This window comes from Cynoglossus semilaevis, chromosome 12, assembly GCF_000523025.1.
Source record: "Cynoglossus semilaevis isolate Cse_v1.0 chromosome 12, Cse_v1.0, whole genome shotgun sequence".
Taxonomy (NCBI): domain Eukaryota; kingdom Metazoa; phylum Chordata; class Actinopteri; order Pleuronectiformes; family Cynoglossidae; genus Cynoglossus; species Cynoglossus semilaevis.
Genome location: NC_024318.1, coordinates 18,328,528 through 18,349,443, shown reverse-complemented (window position 1 = coordinate 18,349,443; position 20,916 = coordinate 18,328,528). Strand labels below are relative to the sequence as shown.

At 37.8% G+C, this 20,916-nt stretch overlaps 2 protein-coding genes across 9 annotated transcripts in view; one reads left to right on the top strand and one right to left on the bottom strand.

Moving 5' to 3' along the window:
• itsn1 (intersectin 1 (SH3 domain protein)) overlaps positions 1 to 17,881 on the bottom strand; it is a 43,806-nt gene extending 25,925 nt beyond the window's left edge. For 3 of the 7 annotated variants that reach the window (XM_017037416.2, XM_017037418.2, XM_008322584.3), the window contains exons 1-19: positions 17,686 to 17,880; positions 12,025 to 12,086; positions 10,410 to 10,499; positions 9,707 to 9,770; positions 9,403 to 9,563; positions 9,061 to 9,246; positions 7,794 to 7,869; positions 7,591 to 7,691; positions 7,441 to 7,504; positions 7,221 to 7,358; positions 6,985 to 7,079; positions 6,675 to 6,814; positions 6,358 to 6,480; positions 6,094 to 6,243; positions 5,396 to 5,536; positions 5,207 to 5,294; positions 4,966 to 5,105; positions 214 to 350; positions 1 to 93 (exon numbers count right to left, since the gene is read on the bottom strand). The exon at positions 1 to 93 is cut by the window's left edge and continues 170 nt beyond it. In XM_017037416.2, the coding sequence (XP_016892905.1) occupies positions 1 to 93; positions 214 to 350; positions 4,966 to 5,105; positions 5,207 to 5,294; positions 5,396 to 5,536; positions 6,094 to 6,243; positions 6,358 to 6,480; positions 6,675 to 6,814; positions 6,985 to 7,079; positions 7,221 to 7,358; positions 7,441 to 7,504; positions 7,591 to 7,691; positions 7,794 to 7,869; positions 9,061 to 9,246; positions 9,403 to 9,563; positions 9,707 to 9,770; positions 10,410 to 10,499; positions 12,025 to 12,052 (2,015 nt within the window). In that variant the 5' untranslated portion in view covers positions 12,053 to 12,086; positions 17,686 to 17,880. Of the gene's footprint in view, positions 94 to 213; positions 351 to 3,547; positions 3,632 to 4,965; positions 5,106 to 5,206; positions 5,295 to 5,395; positions 5,537 to 6,093; positions 6,244 to 6,357; positions 6,481 to 6,674; positions 6,815 to 6,984; positions 7,080 to 7,220; positions 7,359 to 7,440; positions 7,505 to 7,590; positions 7,692 to 7,793; positions 7,870 to 8,251; positions 8,602 to 9,060; positions 9,247 to 9,402; positions 9,564 to 9,706; positions 9,771 to 10,409; positions 10,500 to 12,024; positions 12,087 to 17,685 lie in introns of those variants that run through there. The other 4 variants (XM_017037420.2, XM_017037417.2, XM_017037419.2 and 1 more) reach the window with 4 other exon arrangements.
• A 748-nt stretch (positions 17,882 to 18,629) lies between these two features.
• Positions 18,630 to 20,916, top strand: part of cryzl1 (crystallin, zeta (quinone reductase)-like 1) — a 5,144-nt gene continuing 2,857 nt past the window's right edge. Inside the window, exons 1-4 of one of the 2 annotated variants that reach the window (XM_008322581.3) lie at positions 18,630 to 18,833; positions 19,187 to 19,264; positions 19,926 to 19,998; positions 20,091 to 20,135. In XM_008322581.3, coding sequence (XP_008320803.1) covers positions 18,768 to 18,833; positions 19,187 to 19,264; positions 19,926 to 19,998; positions 20,091 to 20,135 — 262 coding nt within the window. In that variant the 5' untranslated portion in view covers positions 18,630 to 18,767. The remainder of the gene's footprint in view (positions 18,834 to 19,186; positions 19,265 to 19,925; positions 19,999 to 20,090; positions 20,136 to 20,916) is intronic. The other variant, XM_008322582.3, reaches the window with a different exon arrangement.

Below are 20,916 nucleotides of genomic sequence, written 5' to 3'. Positions count from 1 at the left end.
GCGTCAGGTGCAGATACACAGGCAGGACTAGGAACTTTAGGAGCGGTGTTCTCTGCATCCTCCTTCCAGTTGATACCTTCGTCTGATGATAGCCTGTTGCACGATAGGCAAAATTACCTGACAACGACTTCAACAAGTCAACAATATACTGAAAAAAACTCAATCGTGAGACCCATGAAAACATACGCTGAACTCCTGAGCCCCAAATTTTACCTGCTTTCTTGGAGCTCAGCGGACTTTCTCTCACTGGACGCTTCAATAAGCGAGTTGGTGTGACTTAGCGTGGGCATGTCCCCTTCAAGCTCCTTCTGCTTCTGTCTCTGCTGCCGACAATGAATCTCCCTTAGCTCCTGCAAAGCGAGAGGAAAAAAAGACAGAAACGACGGTGAGGAGGAAGTGGAAGATCGGTAGTTTGGTTTGTAAGTGTTACCAAGGACACCAAACAAGAACATGGGGCCATAGCAGCAAGTATTAATATGGAGACCAAGGCAAGCTCCGCCCCCTCATTAACCCACTACATCTATATATAGGTGATGAAAACTTGTGTTCGTCTACCATTTGTGCACAAAGCATCATCATAAGCTCAGGGCATTTCTGTTTACACCTAGAATGTAACTCGAAAAAATAATAATATAAATAATATTTCTTTAAGCTATGTATTTTTGGCTAATGCCATTCTGTTCTAGTTTAAACCAGAGATTTGTCTTGGATTACAAGGTAAAAACAAACAAAAAAAAGTCTTAAGTGTTGACGGACTAACGGGGTACAAATGCTATGTATAGTATTTACTTGTTTACATACATTACTATTAACAAAAATGCATCGTGTACAGAATACGTCCAATCATCCAATGCGAGGATATTATTCTGGAGACTGGCGGCCAAACACAATATTTAGGCCACAGAGGTGGAGCGAAGCTTGCAAAAGTCATAATGTGCTTTTAATGGGTAAGAACATTAAAGAAGAAAAAAACATGGTTTGGGAGTGAGAGGGTGAGGGAGTAAGAAGAGGCAACATGTATAAACATGACAACAGGTAGTGCTGTTAGGACAGGAGCGTGTTACGACAAGAATCCACTGTTACGTTTGAGCCAAACAAAATAAACAGGACAAAAGCAAACAGATCGGAGAAGAGGCAGACAAAACTCTGAAGAAAGATTTCTAAACCACTGTATTAATGCCAGATTGCTTCTGCTTTCTCTTAATGTGTCCTACAACTCGTAATGATCTTTCATGAAAAATTCTGGGATTTCATGAAAAATGCTATGCGATAATCATGTCTGATTTCTTATTTGGGAGGGCTCGATTCGATAATCAGGATCGGTATCTGTCCGATATTGGTCAGAATGGCAGGATGAAACATTAAAAAAAAAAGTCTGACCCTGATCTGATCCCTAAGGCCAAATGCTCAACCTAACTTAGTGTGACATGCTGTTGATATTGGTATTGAAATATGCTCTAAGTTGCAGGACTAGTGCTTCCACAAAACTGCAGCTCAGGTCGCACTGCCACCATGAGGTCAAGTTTCAGAAAAATATTGACTGGTCCCCCTCAACACAACCTTGTTGTGAGGAGCTGATGAATAGATAAAACTGTAAAAACAAAAACATTCTTTTCCCACTAGTCCTCTTTATTCCTATGATCCACATTCATTGCAGCCAAGTGTACTCAAGAGATTCATTGTCCAGAACCAGTTCAGTTTCTTAATCCGGCCCGCTCAATGTTTTAAAATTATATAATTTATTTATATTATCATTATACTTCTGCCTTTCCCCTGCAATACCCACGTCTCCCTAATAGATGTGGCAGATAATGCCTTTATTCATGACTTTTACATGTCATTTATCTTAGTTGACATGAACACACTATCTGCTCCTGACCCCATGCAATACCCACGTCTCCCCAATAGATGTTGCAGATAATGCCTTTATGCATGACTTTTACATATAATTTATCTTAGTTGACATGAACACTCTATCTGCTCCTGACCCCATGTTCAATTTTAGGACCAAATGTGGCCCAAAAGTTGGGTCCAAAAGTTTACCCACGCCTGGGCTAGTTAGTTTAAGACCTTCCGCCTTTCGTCGAGACAAAAAGTGATGACCGTCGCATGGTCTGCTGTTCTCTGAACCCTGACGCATCTTCATTTTTGGAACGATGTCTTCGTGTATTTATTCTTGTGCAGATAAGGAAGTCTCCCTTTCCCGGATGGACAGATTGAAAAGGGGAAGCTTGGTGGTGGAAATTGCTGATCCAGCATCCAACGGTGGAAGGTTGTCTTGAATAAAGTTGACTACCATGAGAATGACGCACGAGTTGGAAAGAAGACCCAGGAAGTGAAAGCCCTCACACAACACATTAACTCTGTTGACACAGAAATTCACCACGGAAGGTGAAAAGAGTTAGAGCTTGCTTTTCCAGAGCTCACTGAAAAGGGTATTGGGCATGTGCATTCAGGAAACAGAAATCCACAAGGAACAACCTCTGCAGCAAGGAGCTGACTATATAGCAACCCATTAACTGGACAAAAAAAACAAAAAACAAAAAACATGCTCTTAAATCAAACGGTAGTCTAAAACCATACGATGCTCTCACGTGACATCAGGACCCCAAATGTTGGCCGACTGCCTGCTGTACACAGCACCAGCACAAAGTAACGGTATTTAAGGATTAAAAATATAGTATATAAACAGAAGACAAACGCCCTGACATCAAGACAATAAAGATATAAATAAAAGAGGTTACCTGTTAAAAAAATAGGTTCATAAAAAAATAGAGAACATTTAGGGAAATGTGGAGTTGGTCAGCAAATATGAGGTGTAGACTTGTAGTCCAGTGAAGCTGGAAACTGCTTTATGGGCTGACACATACTGTTGTCCAGCACTGGGTACCTTCCTGGGTACTGTGTTTCTTCACAGTCTGACAACATGAAGGATTTGGTATGATGGACACTCTAAATTGACCAAAAGTACTAACTGTAAGTGCAAATGTAAATTCTCATTTTTCTGACCCAAGATCAAGGCAACTAGGCAACAAGCTAAACTAAAAAGTAAGAGGCTGTTTAAGACGAATAAACGAATGTCCCTTCAACCATGGACTCTTTTATGAATTTAGTAGTGTAAACCAACTTGACGGACAGAATCCTTGCAGACCAGTAGGAACAAAAACACACACCAGAACATCACGCCACAGCAGAAATTGTATTGTCAAAGTGTCAGCACTCAAACAACCCACTACCTAAGAGATGCAGTTATGCTTTTCAATTGCTGAAGTACATCAATATTACCATGTCGATGTCAAAGTGTGATTTGTTTGTGTTAATGGTTGAGGATATCCAACTATCTTTACAGTGATTGTTAGTGACCTGACAAAAATGTGAACAGTTTGACTGTCCCCAATGTGAAACTGTTTTTTTTTTTAAACAAACAGGCATTTTTAAAAAAATGTAAATTACCACAATGTACTGATATTTCTTCTTATAAACTGAAACTTCCCATCCTAACCCCACTTCAGTACCACCCCAGTCCAGCAGTGGTAGTGTGTTCTACCTGTCTCCCTCTCTGTTCCTCCTGAAGTTGGTGTCCCAGGGCTTCTATCCTGGCACAGTGGTTGGCATAGAACTCAGACAGAGACTGGCATGGGCAAGGGAGCAAAAGGCCAATGTAGGAAATAAATAGGATCAGAAAATATAGAAGGGAAGTTTTATTAATTGAAAAAAAAAAAAAAGAAAACAAAAAACATGACTGGCAGAAAAATAAATGCTTAAAGAAAAGCCATAAAGTCAGTAATGTAAAAGAGAGATTCAGAGATTCATGCGAGATGAAGGCAGGGGCAGTAATGAAGAATGAGTACAGTATGTATTAGTGAGGAAGACACAGTAAAAAAAAAAAAAAAAAAAAAAAGGAGGTGGAAAGTTCTCCTGTATGAGACACAACAGTGGCCTATGCTCCTGTCCTGCAGAGTATCGGACCACTAAATCTCAAGGTAAATCTAAATTTGAATATATTGGAATAAATAAATGGAGATATCAGGATATCCTCTACCCGCTGTGTTATTTCAATAAATGATAACATCAGTTCAACCATATACTGTTAGAGGACAAAACTCCGGGGAAAAGTTGAGACCAAAGAATGAATGCAGCAGCCATTATCTTACTTAAGTTTGATACTAAGACGTTAGACTTACGTAAACTAACAAACACTGTACGACCTCGCCGGCTGTCTTTTTGTGTGATTGTAAATGTTACTGATTATTGTAAATTTTTTTAATATATAGCTTTCATTTGTGTGTGTGTGTGTATATATACAGTATATTTATACATATATACACACATATATACGTTTATACACACACACATATTTATATAAACATATATATTTATATATATGTATGTATGTATATATATATATATACATACATATATATACACATACATATATATATATATACATACATATATATGTAGTGTTATTCTACTCCTGACGACCAGACCTGACTCAGAGCCCTTCACACCACAGATTTAGCCATCTAGGGGTAACTGAAGTACGAATAAAGCAAATGCTAGTGCTAGTATGGGTGAAGACATCCAGTGCGACCTCATTTTGCGACACAACTCTCTGGCCAAATTTAAAACATACAATTAGGTTAGATGGAAATTAAAAGTGTTTAAATTGTCAACTTGAACTCAAGACTCATCTAAAGGCTACTTTTCTGCACATCAGTCAGAACGTAAACAAGTTGACACGTGATTAACAATCAGCTTTCAAGGACTTGATGACAAGACCACACAGATATAACCAACATATGGAATGTACTGTTTAATTGGATTAGGGTCTGTGAGTGACCTGTGGAATTAAAACCTCTAATTCTACACATATTGTGCAATAATATTTTGTGATTTGTTTGACCAAATTCAAAGTTTTCTCTCTTCCTGTCCTTATCTAACGTGTTTCACAATCGGCCCTACCTTCAGCTGGGTGTTGAATGCATCTATTTCCAGTAGTTTGGCCCTGGTCTCCCTTTCCACAGCATCAAGCTGCTCTCGGAGCTGCTGTCTGCTGGTCTCCTTCTGCTCCACAGCCTTCTGCAACGATGATAGATTGTCTCCTATTCACACAGACGGTGTGACAATAGGTCATGTCATTAAAACATAATTGTGTTAATGCGAAGGACTGTATCTTAAATCTGCATGTGTGTACAGTACTCACGGTGCAGACTGTTCTGCTGAACTTGTTTCAGTTGGTCATTTAGACTCTGCTTATCAGGAATTAGTCGACCCAACCACTGCTGGGAGTCCTGAACAGAAACAAAAATGTGAATATTTTCTTTCGAATTCTACATGAACTTTTGCAAAGTGAACCGTATAAACCTGACATGTGTTGGAAAGGTTTTTATACCTGCAGTTGCTGCTGCAACAAGGTGATTTCGGCAATGCGTGTTTCTCTGGTCTGATTGGTCTGCTCCACCTCTCGGCGCTGAGCTGACAAACGGAAGCGAACGTCCCTCAGTTTGCCCTCCAACTGCGTCTTCTTATCATTCTATGACACGAGAAAGAGCAATGAAAACAACGCCCAATTGATTTTACAAAAATTGATTTTACTTAAATCACCAGTTCAAAACAACGCCCAATTGATTTTACAAAAACCAGCAAGTTTGGAGGCATCCGAAATTAAACGAATAAATAATTGATGACTAAATAATAGAATGATTTCTGGAGATGGTGGTGTCACCCTGTCCAGCAGCCAGTGGGCTGAACAGTCTCTGGGTTGCAACAGACAAAGCTACTTTAACCTTTTTAAACTCTGTTCTCCATTTTTAGCCGTCAGTTTGTCCTGCTGTGTGACCTCAGATCAGATTTTGCTTCTGCAATTGTCTACTATCTTATCTGGCTTATTCTGTATTTTGAGGATGCCTGATGGCATGGTCTTGTTGTTATTGTCATTTTCTGTTTTCTATTTAACAAAGTTGCTTTACTATCTTTTTAACTTTAAAGAAATTGTGCTTGCACTTGAGTTCTTAAATTACCAGTTCGGTTAAAACGTCAAAAAGATCTGTTTGCTAACACGTGAACATGTGTGTGCTGGTGTTTAATTACCAGAGCCTCCAGTTCAAATTCTAGGGTCTTTTTTCTCGCTTTCAGCAGCACTATACACTCTTGCTCTCGGTTTCTTTGCGTCAGCAGCTCCTGTCGTCGTTGGCGCTCCCACTCAAGCTGCCGCTGGCGCTCTAGCTCGCGCTTAGCTACCTACACAGATAAAACAAAAGCATAGATTAAACTTCCATTCTATAACATAAACTAAATTCCATCATTTTTTGTCATCATCACAAATAACATTTCCCCCCCGCTTCTTCTCAGCACCTCTCTTCGCTCGATCTCTTTGCGTCGCTCTTCCTCTCTTTGCCTCTCAAGCTCCCTCTGCTTCTCCAGCTGCCTTTCTAGTTCCTGTTGCCTTCTCCTCTCCTGCTCCAGACGCTCACGCTCCTGAAGTCCAACATTTAAAAATAAGCAGGGAGATATAATTAGTCGCCGACATTTCACGGATTTTCAGTGACGTCCGGCTTGTACCAAATTGAGGTAAAAATAGTATTTGATTAGTGTTTTCACAACATGTGTGAATTTTGATTTACACAATAATGTTTAACTGCTTTATGAAAATGAGGTTGTTGTAAAGGAACCTTTCTTTCTTGCTCCTCTCTCTCCAGAGCAGCCAGGCGCTCCTGTTCTTTCCTCTGTTGCTCCTGCAAAGCCTGACGTCTTTTTTCCAACTCCAGATTTCCCCGCTCAAAGTTTTCCCTCTTCTTGTCCTCAAACGTTACTGTGAAAAGTTTAAAAAGTGCACAAGAAGTTATGTAGAACCTTTGTACTGCAGAGCAAAATGATAGAGGAGTGTCTATTAAGAAAACACTTTCTATTATATAATGAATAGTTGGTTTCTGGTTCCAGTGTAAACAGTAAGAAAATGTGTACAGCTGATGAGGATCAAACCTGGTAGTTTCTTGTCTTGGCTGTTCTCAGCCTCTTCCTCCATCTCCTCCTGCACGCTCTTCTGCTCCAAATGAATGCTGTCACTCCGCACGCGCCTTAAATAAACAATCACAGCAAAAACATTTAGAACTAATAAAAGTTCGTAGTAGTGAGAGGATTCATATTTATCATTTAGAACTAATAAAAGTTCGTAGTACAAACAGTGAGAGGATTCATATTTACATGTAAATCCATACCTAAATGTAGGTGGAAGATAGTCTGGTGGCAACACAGGGGGAAGAGGTAATCCTGACATAGCCATATCTATGAGGTGCATCGCCAAAATAAACTCCTCAGCTGTCAGTTTCCCGTCCTGATCGATGTCTGATAAACTCCTGAAGAAGAAAAAAAACGTTATCAAATATCTGTGACTCACAACTTGTTTCTGCTTTCTACTGGATGATTCATTGAACTAACCAGATTGTGGCGAGTTGAGTCTGTGGAAGACTGGACTGCATAAGAATAGTTCTAGCCTGAGGACCTGGAAAACGCAGTCACAATTGAAGGTGAAGGTGTTTAAAAATGTCATAGCACAACAAATGGTAATTGATGTGTCCAGGTGTGTACCAGTGAGATGTCCACTCATCATTTTGTCATGAGAGTTGAAAAGCTGTCTGTACTTTAGCCTTGAGGACTGAGGAACTATCCAGTCAGAGGGGGGCTGACTGCTGAAAAAAAATAAAGACCAGTCAACTGACAAATTCCACGTATTTTCATCACAGAAAGTACCTTAAATAAACATGGTGCCAATATCTATATGTGGAGTCTACCTGGCAGCATCAAAGGATGAGACTTTCTGTAACTTGGAGCTGGAACGGTTAAATGTAGGCTTGGTAACAGATGGCACTGAGAAGAACAAAAAAAACATTTTTTTTAGTAACATTATTCTTCCACATCAGGTATATATATATATATACATATATATATACATATACACATATACATATATATATATATACATATATACATATATATATACACATATATACATATATATACATATATATGTGTGTGTATATACACATACACATACATATACAGTGTTCCCTCTCTATATCGCAGTTCTCCTTTCGCTCCCTCAGTACAGCCGGTATTTTTTTTAATCCGATTTCGCGAGGCCATGCCATGACTGGGTGTGCAAAACAAGATCATCGGTCTTAGCGAGAAAAATGTGTTCTACTTAAGCATTAAAACAGCACTGCAAAATCCACCAGCAGGGGGTAGTCACCTTTGTAAAGGTGTTGTACTTTGGCATGTCTAAACTCAGCAACGATGTCTGCGTTCCACAGCAGCCGCTGCAGGATGAACATGGCCAGGCCCAGGGCATCGCTGTTGCTCTTGAGCGAAATCAACTCCCCGAAGATATGTGATCACGATGTTCTTGATGATCATCGTCATCGTCATACATTACCCCACAGCAAAATCATCATCATCATCATCTTCATCCTAGAATATCAACTCTCTGCGTTGTATCTGTTTTCTCATTCATAATTTAAAATTGCATTTACCTTTTCTTTTGGATGTACATTGAATTTTAATTCATAATTAGAATGTATTTTATATTATTTTTCATGGTTGTGTATTTAATATGTACAGTATGTCTTATATTTCCATTCTACAACTCTACTGTGCATATAATTGTGTGGGAAAGGGTAATACAGTCTAGGGAGGGTTGATAACAGTGTGGGGGAGGTTCGTAAAGGGTAAATATATATATAGGTAAATAAATAATATATTAAAGCGCATTTCACCAAAACAACACGGCCAAAACAGGAAGTTATGATGACGCAAGCAAAAAACCTTTTTATACTTTTTGTGTATGTATAAACAACTGGTTTTTCTGTCTTCTACATGTTGTAAGGTGTCAATGAAAGAGAACAACAATAAAAAAAAGAGAACAAAAAAAAAAGTCAGCAACTGGAACAACGTCTCTCAAAAAGTACACAAAATGAGGAAACGGGCAGTAGAATTTGGCAAATCTGACCTTCAAAATAAAACAAAGTGACTTCAACACTTATTTCACCGTTGGCATGTTACCTGGGTGGGGAAAGCCAGACATGGGTTGCATCATGGCTGTAGGGGGTGCTCCATTAGTGATGGGCTGGGGCAGAGGTGGTGGGACAGACGAGACCAGTGGAGGGGACACGCCGAGAGGGAGAGGGGGGAGGGGCAAAGGGGGAACAGCAGGCAGTGGGGTAGGGATAGGCGCCATGGGAGGCATGCCTAAAAACATACAAAAAAAAACAGCAACATTAATTTTAGTTTTTCCAGACAAGGTGAGCTGGTGTCTAAAGCAGAGGAAGAAATTATAATGGAATTAATAATTCAAAATATATGATGATATCTGATAATTGTTCAAAAACAACAACAAACTCTTACCAAAGCCAGTCTGAGGGGGCAAACCTAATGGTGGTTGTTTCATACTTGGAGGAAGTGCAGGTGGTAAAGGGTGACCCTGGAGTTTCAGTTTAATTAGTTTCATGGCAATGGAGAACTCGTGAACATCCATCCGACCATCGTTGTTCATATCGGCCAGGGCCCTGGAGATACACGATAAGACATGCAACATATTTGTCTGATATAAACTTATTTTTATTTAGAAAAAAAAAAAAGGAGATAAATATATACTGCTAACTCATTTTTAGCCTGCCTGTAATTTTGTAAAAATAGTTGTGTACTTTACCAGATTTGAGCCAGGATTGGAGGAGGGAGTCCTGACTGCAGGAAGAAGTTTCTGGCCTGGTCACCTACACAGTGAGCAGAGCATGTGATTTTTTCTTATTGTCAATTTCGACAGAGAGATATAACTTAAATAACAAACAGCTGAAGTAACTACTAACACTAACCAACTACCATTTACATACTTAAATCAAAATAAAGCCTAAAACAGCTATGTACACTGTCTAAAATACAAATAATATTTGGTAGCACAATAAATACATACCAAAGAAATAGCTTATGTATCATAGGTCATAGGCCCGTCCTTATTATTGTCACCAGCATTAATAGACATAACAGGCCAAACAAGTTTAAAGCTGGTGCAAATGTAAAAAAAATAATGTTTTAAAATGTAACTATAGTAAGAATAAATGCAACTGGTAATCAGTTGGTTGCAGCTCCTCCTAAAGCCTGGAGGGGGTCATAACGGACAGAAATAGAATGATATACAGTATATAGAGAGATATCTTAAAATAGGATGATTGGGATGGGAAGGTAGGAAGGCCGTGAACAGGTCAAACCCATTGAGATTATGGCCAAAATGAAAAAAATATGATTTATATATAGACTGTAGCTACATCCTAGGGTTTAGATTATGCCGCAGAGATTTATCATCAAAGTCATCAAGTCTCTTCATTGTGAAGCATGGGGCGAAAGGGTACTGTTACCTGTAATGTAACCGGCAGTTGGCGAGAGACTTTGAAACTGCTGATCATGCTTGGCTCTCTCATCCACTGAGATGAGAAACACATCTGGACCTGGCACGCCCACCAACACAAAGACAAACATTTGAAGGTTATATTGCAGAGCCAAAAGCTTGGTCAAAGCCAGACAGACAGGAGTAGAAGAAAGACATGCAGCACACGAGGTAGAAATGTTATTTTGTGTAAAGGGGGTTTTCGAGACAGCTTTATATCTTTTTAGGGATGGCTTGATAAAACTTTTTGATGTCCAATACTGATTCTGCAACTTGGAGTATCTGCAGATACCGATATCAGTAGGTGATAAGGTGATACCTTCTTCTCTCCTCAAGAATGTCGCAGGCTGCTGATACAGCATTAATGGTGTCCCTGTTTACGTCATGTCATGTCAAGTTAACTTGAGCATTATCCCCGTTATCAGATCAGATTGGGGGTAGGTTTGTTTTTTTACCGATGAACTGTACAATCCTAAAATTTACCCAATATTGGACCGATACTGAGTATTCGAATGAGCCATCCCTAATTTTTTCCCCCCTCAATCGACAGAGCAAAGATGCTTTTCTATCAATTAAAAAAAAAAAAAAAATCACTGAATTTATCACAAAAGGCAAAGTTTGCACTTAGATATGATTTAATTATGTAATTATTGAAGAAATAAAAGACTTCTTGAGTGACTTCTTATTACTTGAAGTCACTTCAAAAGAATTGTTTTGCAGACCTAATGCATCCATTTTCATTAAGTACCTCATTCCAGTCACCAAGCGTTTTATTTTAAAAGTTGTTGAACTGAAGAGAGATACTGTGATTGAGTGCAGATAGTGGTAAATTGCTTCAGAATTATGAGTGTTGGCAGGACACTTTACCCAAAAAAAAAAAATTGCTGCATTGCTAAATATTTACTTAGCTTTAAAATAGTCTACTTTGAATATAAAATAGCTCAGCTTCTTGGTAAATCACTGCATAAGGAAGTCTTAGACGGTGTGTTTTTAAATACTGGAATTCAATTGGGGTCACCTCAAATGTCTAGTGATTGATAAACAACTTATACGTTTTTACCAATCCAATTTTTTATTAATTATTATTAAAAAAAAAAATGTCTAGTGATTGATAAACAACTTACACATTTTTTACCAATCCAATTTTGTATTAATTATTATTAAAAAAAAACCCCACCAACTTCAAGAACTGTATTCTTTACCTTAAAATGGACCATATAAAAAGACCTGGCGCATCGTGATTAATGGCTGGGATCTTGTGACTTAACCCTTGTAAAGTCCTTCAGACCCAATATGTCTTTATGTCTGCATGACTTGTGCCAACTTTTCCTCATATTCATTAATACTCATATTCTGGGACGAGATGAAAATCATTGCAAGGACAAACGGTGTGTACAAAAATGCGAAGGACCGCATAAGGGTTAATTTGGGGGATATTTTTAACAGTCACAGTGAATGGCTGACTTTTGAAGGACCTGCGTTGGGAACTGATATTGGGGTTTTTTTTTTTTTGACTGCTCAAGAGGCAAGATTACATGGGAAAAACTGCACATGGATTAAGCGTAATTTCCGTCCTGCACACTCACCTGAAAAAGCTGTGGGGAACTGTGCCATTTTTTCCAATCGGTCATCTGCAGTCACACGTCACCTAAAACACACAAGGAAAAATAATCATTTTTAGATCCTTAGTTTAGTTTCCATCATCTCTGCTCAATTACTCTTGGAGCTCAGTAAAAAAGTAGAAAAGTATAAAACAGATCTGATTATACTATTGCTTTCCTGAAATATAAAAATATAACCTATTGTAATGCTAGTTTCTGTTAGCAGGTTTGGACATTCAACTTAAAATTACGTATAAGGCACCAAACGATAGCTGTGACAACATAGACGCTGATACTGTTAGCAAACAAGCGGAACCTGAGGATACTTCAAACTTTCTATTTTTACATGTCCTACAGGACATCTCCTACCCAATGTATTTTTGCTGTGTTACAAACAAACAGTATGCATTGAACACCGGTTGTTGCTAGTTAAACACACAATTAGACTTAGATCACAATTTTTAAAGACAAAAAAACAAGAAATTGGGTGATTGAATTATTTTTTTTTCCAGAAAAATGGGTTTCAATAAATATAGAATGGACATAAATGGTCAGTGTTACACAACTCTGAAGGTACTCGGGTGATCTGCAGTATGTTTGTGCGAGTGTAACCCTAACCCTTGTGAGTACCCCAAGCAGGAAATTGCTTAGTAATACTTTAATGTTCTTCTCTTCAGCAGAAGGTTATTTCAAACAAAACAGAGAAAAATTGTTCTGTATAAAACAAAAAGTCTCGACACCGATGTCACATTAAAACCAGGGCTAGTGTGTATATACAGTACGGTATATATAGTATGTATAGTAGTATAGTTATATAGTTATAGTATAGTTTATACAAATAAATATAAATATATATAAAGTAAATAAAGCACATTTCAACGTCAGTTCAATATCTCTTTACAGTGACTTGGTAGGGGTGGCATGCCTCATCATCGACTGTGCTATTAAACCTAAGACAAATATTAGAATATTCAGCATTATGAAGTGTCTTCGAAGTTTTTATCATTTATTTCTCAGAACAGAACAAATCTGTTATAATAAGTCTTTATAGGCACATCCATATGAGAAAACAATATTCAGTCTCACTCTATAGGAACGGAGTAGCACCATTTCAAATTGCGCTGTTATCTCAAACATATTAACTGGAGTCTAGGCTCTGATCCGACACCCATGATCAGTATCAGCCCAAAAATGGTCAATATTTCAGGATCAAACATGGAAAAAAACAACTATAGCCCATCCGATCCGACGACTCAGCCCAAGTACTCAACTTAACATAGCGCAACATGCCATAAACAGGGACACTAGCACCTCAGCAATGGCAGCACACAGCATGCTGGAGCAGAAAAGAACGTATCAGATTGATATCCAAGTTGCAGTATTGATAATCGATATCGGACTGTAAAATTTATCGAGCCACCCCTAAAATTAACACATAAATGTGTTAAAAAGTGACTCAGTCAGATGTATATATTACAGCAAATCTCCCTGCTGTTATTGTATGTGGTGTGAAAATATCTCTGAACTAAATGCACTGACTAGGAATGACCTAAGTTCACTATTTCCAAAATATTAAAATATCAGTAAAATAATTACGTATTGGTACAGCATGCATGAATATATAGTCACATGACACTCTGTTTACATTTGTATCACCACCAAAGCCAACACCTTTCCATCAACATTTGTCACTACACACTGTACTGTAGTGGGCTCTTCAACTTGATGAAAACGCAGTACGTGTATGAGTGAGTGACATATTGTACCTGTGGTTCAGTGCGTTAATCAGATCCAGGTCTGCCCTCATGTTAGACACTGACACAAGACAACGAGAGTTGTGCATACTTAGCAAAAAATAAGGAGGCAACACTGGGAGTGTTTGTAGTGACTCACCCGTGTGAGTCACTACAAACGTTTTCTTAAGTGTGACGTTTTACTGTTTGACTGAAACAGTAAAACTCATTAAGTGTACATAAAGAGGTAGGGTGATAAGAAAGTAGAAAAGAAAAAGGCAAAGGGTGGAAGAATGCCTTAGAGAGGGTGTGTTTGTGTGTTTTTAGCAGAGATGGAAAAAGTACTATAAAAGTATCTATTGTACTAAAGCAAAGGTACACACCTAAAAATCTAGTCGAGTACAATTTACTTTAAGTAAAAGTTACTTAGTTACTTTAAATTACTTCAATTCAAACACAAATACTCTGTGTCAACTTCGAATTGTGGATGCTGTTGAGTGCAACTACCTGCGTATGGAGGTGCCTCCTTTCATATTTAATACCATCATAATATCCTTTTACAATTTCAATGTCACATTTAGTACAAATTCTCAAAGGGCCCCCAAGTTTTCCTGACCAATCCAGCTGTAATTATGATGGGTTATCACTGTCCATTTCATTACAGACCAATTGCTATTAAAATCATGCACTTGTGTTACTTAATGTTATTTCTGACTGTTCTCCGGTACTGCTCTACGTCACTGAAACGTTAGCTATCAGGAGGGATGCTAAGCTTAGTAAAAATGATCAATATCATGAAGGCAAATTTTGATTAACGGAGCAATGTGTTAACTAAACAATAAGCACAAAGCTTGGAATACACAAGCAAAAGCGCAGATACTCTACTAACCGCCACATGCGACAGCTTTGTTTGCCAGGGCACACGCAATTTGCATTACATGATAAAGTTACTGACTCGTTTGCATTTGAAACAAAGAGCTGGCCGAAATATGGCGTAAGTGTGTCCACAAAATCATTTTATAATTCTACTACTCAATTACAGTAACGTGAACAAATGTAATTTGTTACTTTCCACCTCTGACTTTAGAGTAAGGGGACAAAAAAAGGAAAGAAACACTAACAGGAACAACATCTATTGTGAGTGTTTTGACGTGTCTCAGCAGCTACGGTATTTGAACCCAATAAACCTAATGATCTAAAATCACAAGCTAATTATGTACTGTAGATTATGAGAGAGATTCAGTTATTATCTGCAGAATTCATGATAAGGATAGGACTTAATTACTCACTTCTGATGAATAACAACATACCTTGAATGGGCTTGTGAATCCAATTTATATATAATATGATATAATATTAAATAAATGTATTTATAATACATATATTTAATATATATATATATTAATGCTACTATTTACAATAGCAGCTAAAAGGCTGTATTGCAAATGTCCTTGTGACTGTATCTTGATACAAAGCCCTACGTGACCAACCTGGTTTTAAATATGACATTCACATAAGATTGGTGTAGCATTTAAGATCAAGGTTGAAGAAGAAACTACTTCAGCCTGTTTAAAAGGCTACAAAAAAAAAAAAAAAAAAATCATCTGGCTCTGCTCTCCCTACAGCCATACTTAATACACACAAACCTGTCAGACATTTTACATTAAATTTACCCTACAGTTGTACATTACATTACATTGCAGAACTGAACACTTTCAGAAGCCTTTCCTCCCATCAGCCATCAGACTGTTTAATGCACAACAATAATACTTTTCTGGTCTTTCTACATATTACAATCCAACATATTACACAGCTGCACTGCATGTTGTTTGTATTTTTATTTTGTTCCACGTACACCACTACTAACTTAGTCACTCTATTTTCCCTGCAGGTCACTTTAATTTTTGATATTTGTCACCCTGTAAACACTGTCTACCCTGCTGTTACTTTTTTATCACCTTGTAAATACTGTCTACCCTGCTGTTACTTTACTTTTAGTACTACATGTCTACCCTGCTACTGTAACAAGTCAATTTCCCCAGTGTGGGATGGATAAAGTCTTATCTTATCTTATCAATTTTCTAAAAGCCAGACAAACACAGTCTATTAATGCATTTTAGGCACAACTTACTCGCGCATGCACGTATACTGCGACTCAATCAATTAATGTATTATGAGCAGTGAAAAAGCACCACTACAGGCAGATAACAAATCAAGTACCAGAGAGGTCCAACACTTATGCTCCATTAACTAAGAAGGATTTAGTATTTTTTTTCTCTCCAAATTTTAGCCTCATAATCTGAAATAATGGATTACAAAAGGTCTTTCTGATGCACATGCAGTAATACCAATGACCTGACGAGGTCAAGTGTAAATATACTGGCTACATAATAAATGCACTTTTGACACTACTTTGTCATCATTGGAACTCACAATGTCCTTATCCATTCATCCATCCATTCATTAATTTACCTATTTTCTTGCACTATATTGTTTTCAGGGTTTTTCGTAAATTCATGTAATCATCATTTTGTTGTGAAAATTGACACTGTATCAAAAAACAATAAACATTATGTGCTGTCTGTGTATCACTGCATCCATGTCCAAGGCTTCTGGTGCGTTTTGGGAAACTGTCATTTGGCTCTTGCATCATCATAGTGACAGCTCACAACCATATGACTTATGAAACCCAGGCACGCCCTTTTGTGTAGATCTTGTATGTATATACTTGTAATCATGAAATATTGTCAGATTAACCATTAGACAGCTAATTTTGCGAGAGCATCTGCAATTGGTAACAAAATGTCTTGCAAGAATGCATTATTATTTTGAAAAATAATATATTTTGTAGTTAGCTTTACATTGACGGCATGACACATCAGCTTTGTTACATCTGCATCGATCTTTATTTGTTTACTAATAGTGCTGAATTAAAATGATCTCCATCTACTCCAGTGAAAGTTTCGATGAATTAAAATGATCTCCATCTACTCCATCTACATCTACTTGTACAGATAATATTTCTCTCTCCACACACAAGTATGCCATAAACATCATTAACTAATAACCAATCCATCATATAGAGATTGTTTCAGGGATTGTACATGGTCCCTGTGAAAAGCTAGTCTCATACCCCTAAAAAGACAATAAATAATCAAGCATATTTTGGCAAAACAGTTGCTGTCACTATGGACAAAAGAGACATAACCCCCAAACAACACATTTATGTGGCGTTTCCACCAGTGTCATGTGACATTCTAGCAAATAGGTTGCATTTTAAAAGTTTGACTACCCAAGATGCTGGAGTACACCTGACCTCATATCGGATAACACTGAAATCATCTTATTAAAGAAAGGTCTCACTATAAAAAGGTCTTTCCTGTATTATGTCAACAACAACTCTATCATTTAAGTGTTTGGGGTGATTTAACGTCAGGTGATGCGCTACTCGAAGGGCGTCTTGATGTGATAGGTCGGGCAACGGACGGACCACTTCGACTGTCATGGAGTGTGTAGTAACCAGGGAAATACTACGGCGACTGGGTGAACTAAGAAAACCTCTAGTTCATAAAATATTACCTTCTACAATACTACTGACAACCTTGATCTGGTTAGACAGCAGTCAGCCTTAGGTCACAGCCTCGCAGTGCAGAGGCAGTGATTTACTACTATCCTCCAAGGCTTGTGGAAACTGCTTTTTACATCTTACAGTTGCCGTTTTTGTTCTGATACGCAGAGATGTTAAAGACATTTCCCTAAAACACTACGCTTTAGTGGAAGCAACATTAGGAGGGTGCGCCTAGTAAAAATAGGACCAGTCGCGGTTATTTATGCATTTAAAAAAGCTAGCAGGCAAGCTAAGCATCCACAAGCTAGCGTCTTTCACATGACACATCCTGCATTCAGCGCTTACCTCATAGTTAAGCCTCCATGATGAAATACTGGTTAAAGTGGTTCTTTGTCTGTTTATATAAATATACACTATAAATACGTAAGGTTCTTTTATTATGAGCTGTAATCCCCAAAGCCCTTTCCGGCGGCTCCAATGGTTCTGAAATTCCGACCGACAGAGGGACAGTTGGAAAATGGGGTAACGCAAATAATGTATCGCGAGATGTCAGAGAACTCCTAACGATATTTACGTATATTCTCGCGACAACTTATAGCCATGCTTGTCAAAGGAACGTCGGGGGCACTTCCCCTGTCGGACGTTTAAAAAAAAAATCAGGGGAAAAAACTAGAATAAAATTATTTTATTAAATAAAATAAACACAAAACACGTTATATTGATGCTGCCATTACACAAGAATACGTTATATGTAGATAGTAAAAAAATGTGGTCATATATATTTACCACATTTACTTTTTATGTTTTGAAGTTCTATAGGACAAAACAATCTCTGCTTCTATGCCTCTGTCACTACTTCAACACATACATCACACCTCTGCCTGGCTGTTCTTTAGCTGCTTCCTAACACATCTTTATCTGTCCTGGACCTCCTGTTGGTTTACAGCACTGGAGGTAGTTGTTGCCCATCTGGGTTGAGAACCATTTGGTATAGGTGTCATTCTATAGAGTGGCATGTTTGTTTTTGCACATTCTATGCCAAATGTTATTCATGACTCTACTGTTCTTCATTCTCTACAATTCTTCAATGACTGGCCCTAAACTAAAATGATATGAAAAAGGTATATTGACAGTTAATAGAGAAGTTATAAAAACATAAATATATTCACATATAAATATAATTAATATAATATAATTATTATTATTATTAAAAATAATAATAATAAACCGACCTTGGTTGTAGGTCAGCCACTCCAATAGGGGGAGATATGGTCACTTGTTTATCTAAAAGCCAACATTTTAAAAGCCGAAAAAAAGGTCAGCTGCTGTGTGCAGCGGTTTTATGGTTTTCGGAAGAAGATACTATATTAGCGTTATTATTAGATGCTTGATTAAATCAGTTTGAGGTCATTTGTCGGTGAAAGAGGATGAAGGGTCTGTACTGCAGAGCTGCTGTGAGCGATGCTGAACCCAAATTTGTCATCCAGGAAACGGTGAGACTTGTTTGAAAATATCAGGCTGTTAGCCCTGGCTGGGATCTTGCATTAGAACTACAGATAAATAGAAGTGCTGTACATTAATAAGCTACAAATATATGTAAGCTAGAGCCCCCGAGCTATGTGTTTTTCGCGTAGCTACATTAAGAAATTAAAAGGTATCATTTGTCTTTGACCTTAGAGTGGAGACAAAATACGATAAATGGTGCGATATTGTTTTGTTTTGTTTTTTTGCATCATGTTTGACCAGACTTATGTTGGCCCGTCTGACTGGACTGTGTTTGAGTGATAAGAAGATCATTTTCTGAGGTGTTTCCCTGCTTCATTAGTGACATCATGTTTCCCTCCAGACTCTTTCAGATGTCCTGGGAAGACATCAGGTCAGAGTTCAGGTGAAGGCCTGTGGACTCAGTCCCCTAGACTTTAAGGTAAGGACTTGTGTGTAATAATCATAACTGTTCTTTCTCTTTTTTTTTTTAAATACCTAACTGCTCGCAATATTAATTGGTACTAAACTGTTTATACGGAGCATAGTCCTAAATTAGAAAGGAAATTTGTCAAATGTGTCAAACTCAGGCCCGGGGGCCAAATCTGGCCCGCAGTGTAATTTTATTTGGCCCACGAGATCATATTAAATGTGTGCTAGAGTTGGCCCGCCAATATATAGCCCCTATATACTTTGTAGTATTAGCCGTGTATGCACTTATAGCACATACTTTCTGTTTTTTTGTTGTTGTTGTTCTCGAAACTCGAAAGGAACTCGAAAGGCTACGGATAAAGTTGTTTCAAATTTAATTTCTCGTGTTTATAATATTAAGCTTTGGTTTTTCCAGATTCAATGTTTATGCAAAACTAAAGTTTGTTTCCATATGAAAAAAAACCCATTACATATCGGGAGAAAAGGAAAACATGCATGGTTGCTGTCAATTTTTCAATAAATATTAAGTTTGGCCCAAGACTTCATTCCAGTTTTTAATTTTGGCCCACTGTGAATTTGAGTTTGACACCCCTGGTTTATAACATTGTTAATGTTGGGACCATTACATTTCTTTTGTTTAATTTCATTTGCTGCTCTTTCCCAAACTGTAGCTGCTCAGCGACATTGGACTGCAGAGAGATTTGATTCCTGTAGGAAGAGAGGTGGCCGGAGTGGTCTTGCAAGGTCGTAAGAAATATGATTATTAATAAGTAGCCTGTGCACGGTGGGGTAAGAATGTGGGTTTTTAATCATTTGTGTGTATGCTTTTTCTGCAGTGGGCTCAAAGGTCTCTCTGTGCCAGCCAGAGGATGAGGTTGTAGGTAAAGACTCATTGGTAATATGCACAAGTAGCCCAGGGCCATTTAGATGCTCTGTGATTTTAATTGTAATATTTTAGTAATATCTCGTAATTTAAAGTCTATTTAAATATGTTCTCCAGCTTTGGGTTATTGTGATAAACCAGGCGTGGGTAAACTGTTTGACTCGTGGTCCACAATTGTCCTAAAATTGAACAGGGGGGGCCGGTCAGGAGCAGATAGATGGAGCGTTCTTGTGAACTAAGATAAATGACACGAAAAAGTCATACATAAAGGCATTTTACGCCATCTATTGGGGAAACATGGGTATTGCAGGATAAAGGCAGAAGTATAATGATAATATAAATAAATCATATGACATTGCTGCAACTAAAAGCCAAACATTCCATACCAACATTCCACAATAGGAGTTTAAAATACTAATTTTAGTAAAAACAGAACTTGGTTATTGGTTAAAAACAAGCTTGGGTTTTATCACGAAGAACTGACTTAAAACAATTGCTGCCAATACTAGAGGACATAAAGGAGATGAAGAAGCTGATATACAAATAAAAATACAGGTGGATTTATCGGACTGGGGAAATGGTTTTCCAACATAAAAATAAAAGGTATAAAAAATAAAACTAACTTGTTATGTGATGTGATGTTATTATTTTTCTTAAAACATGTTTTATGTTTTTTTTTTAAATCACAGTACATTTGTATTTGGCATTAGAATTGTTAAAGAAAAATTCAGGCTGTCCAATGCCTAGGTCTGTTGTAAGGCAACACAAACCTTCAGTTT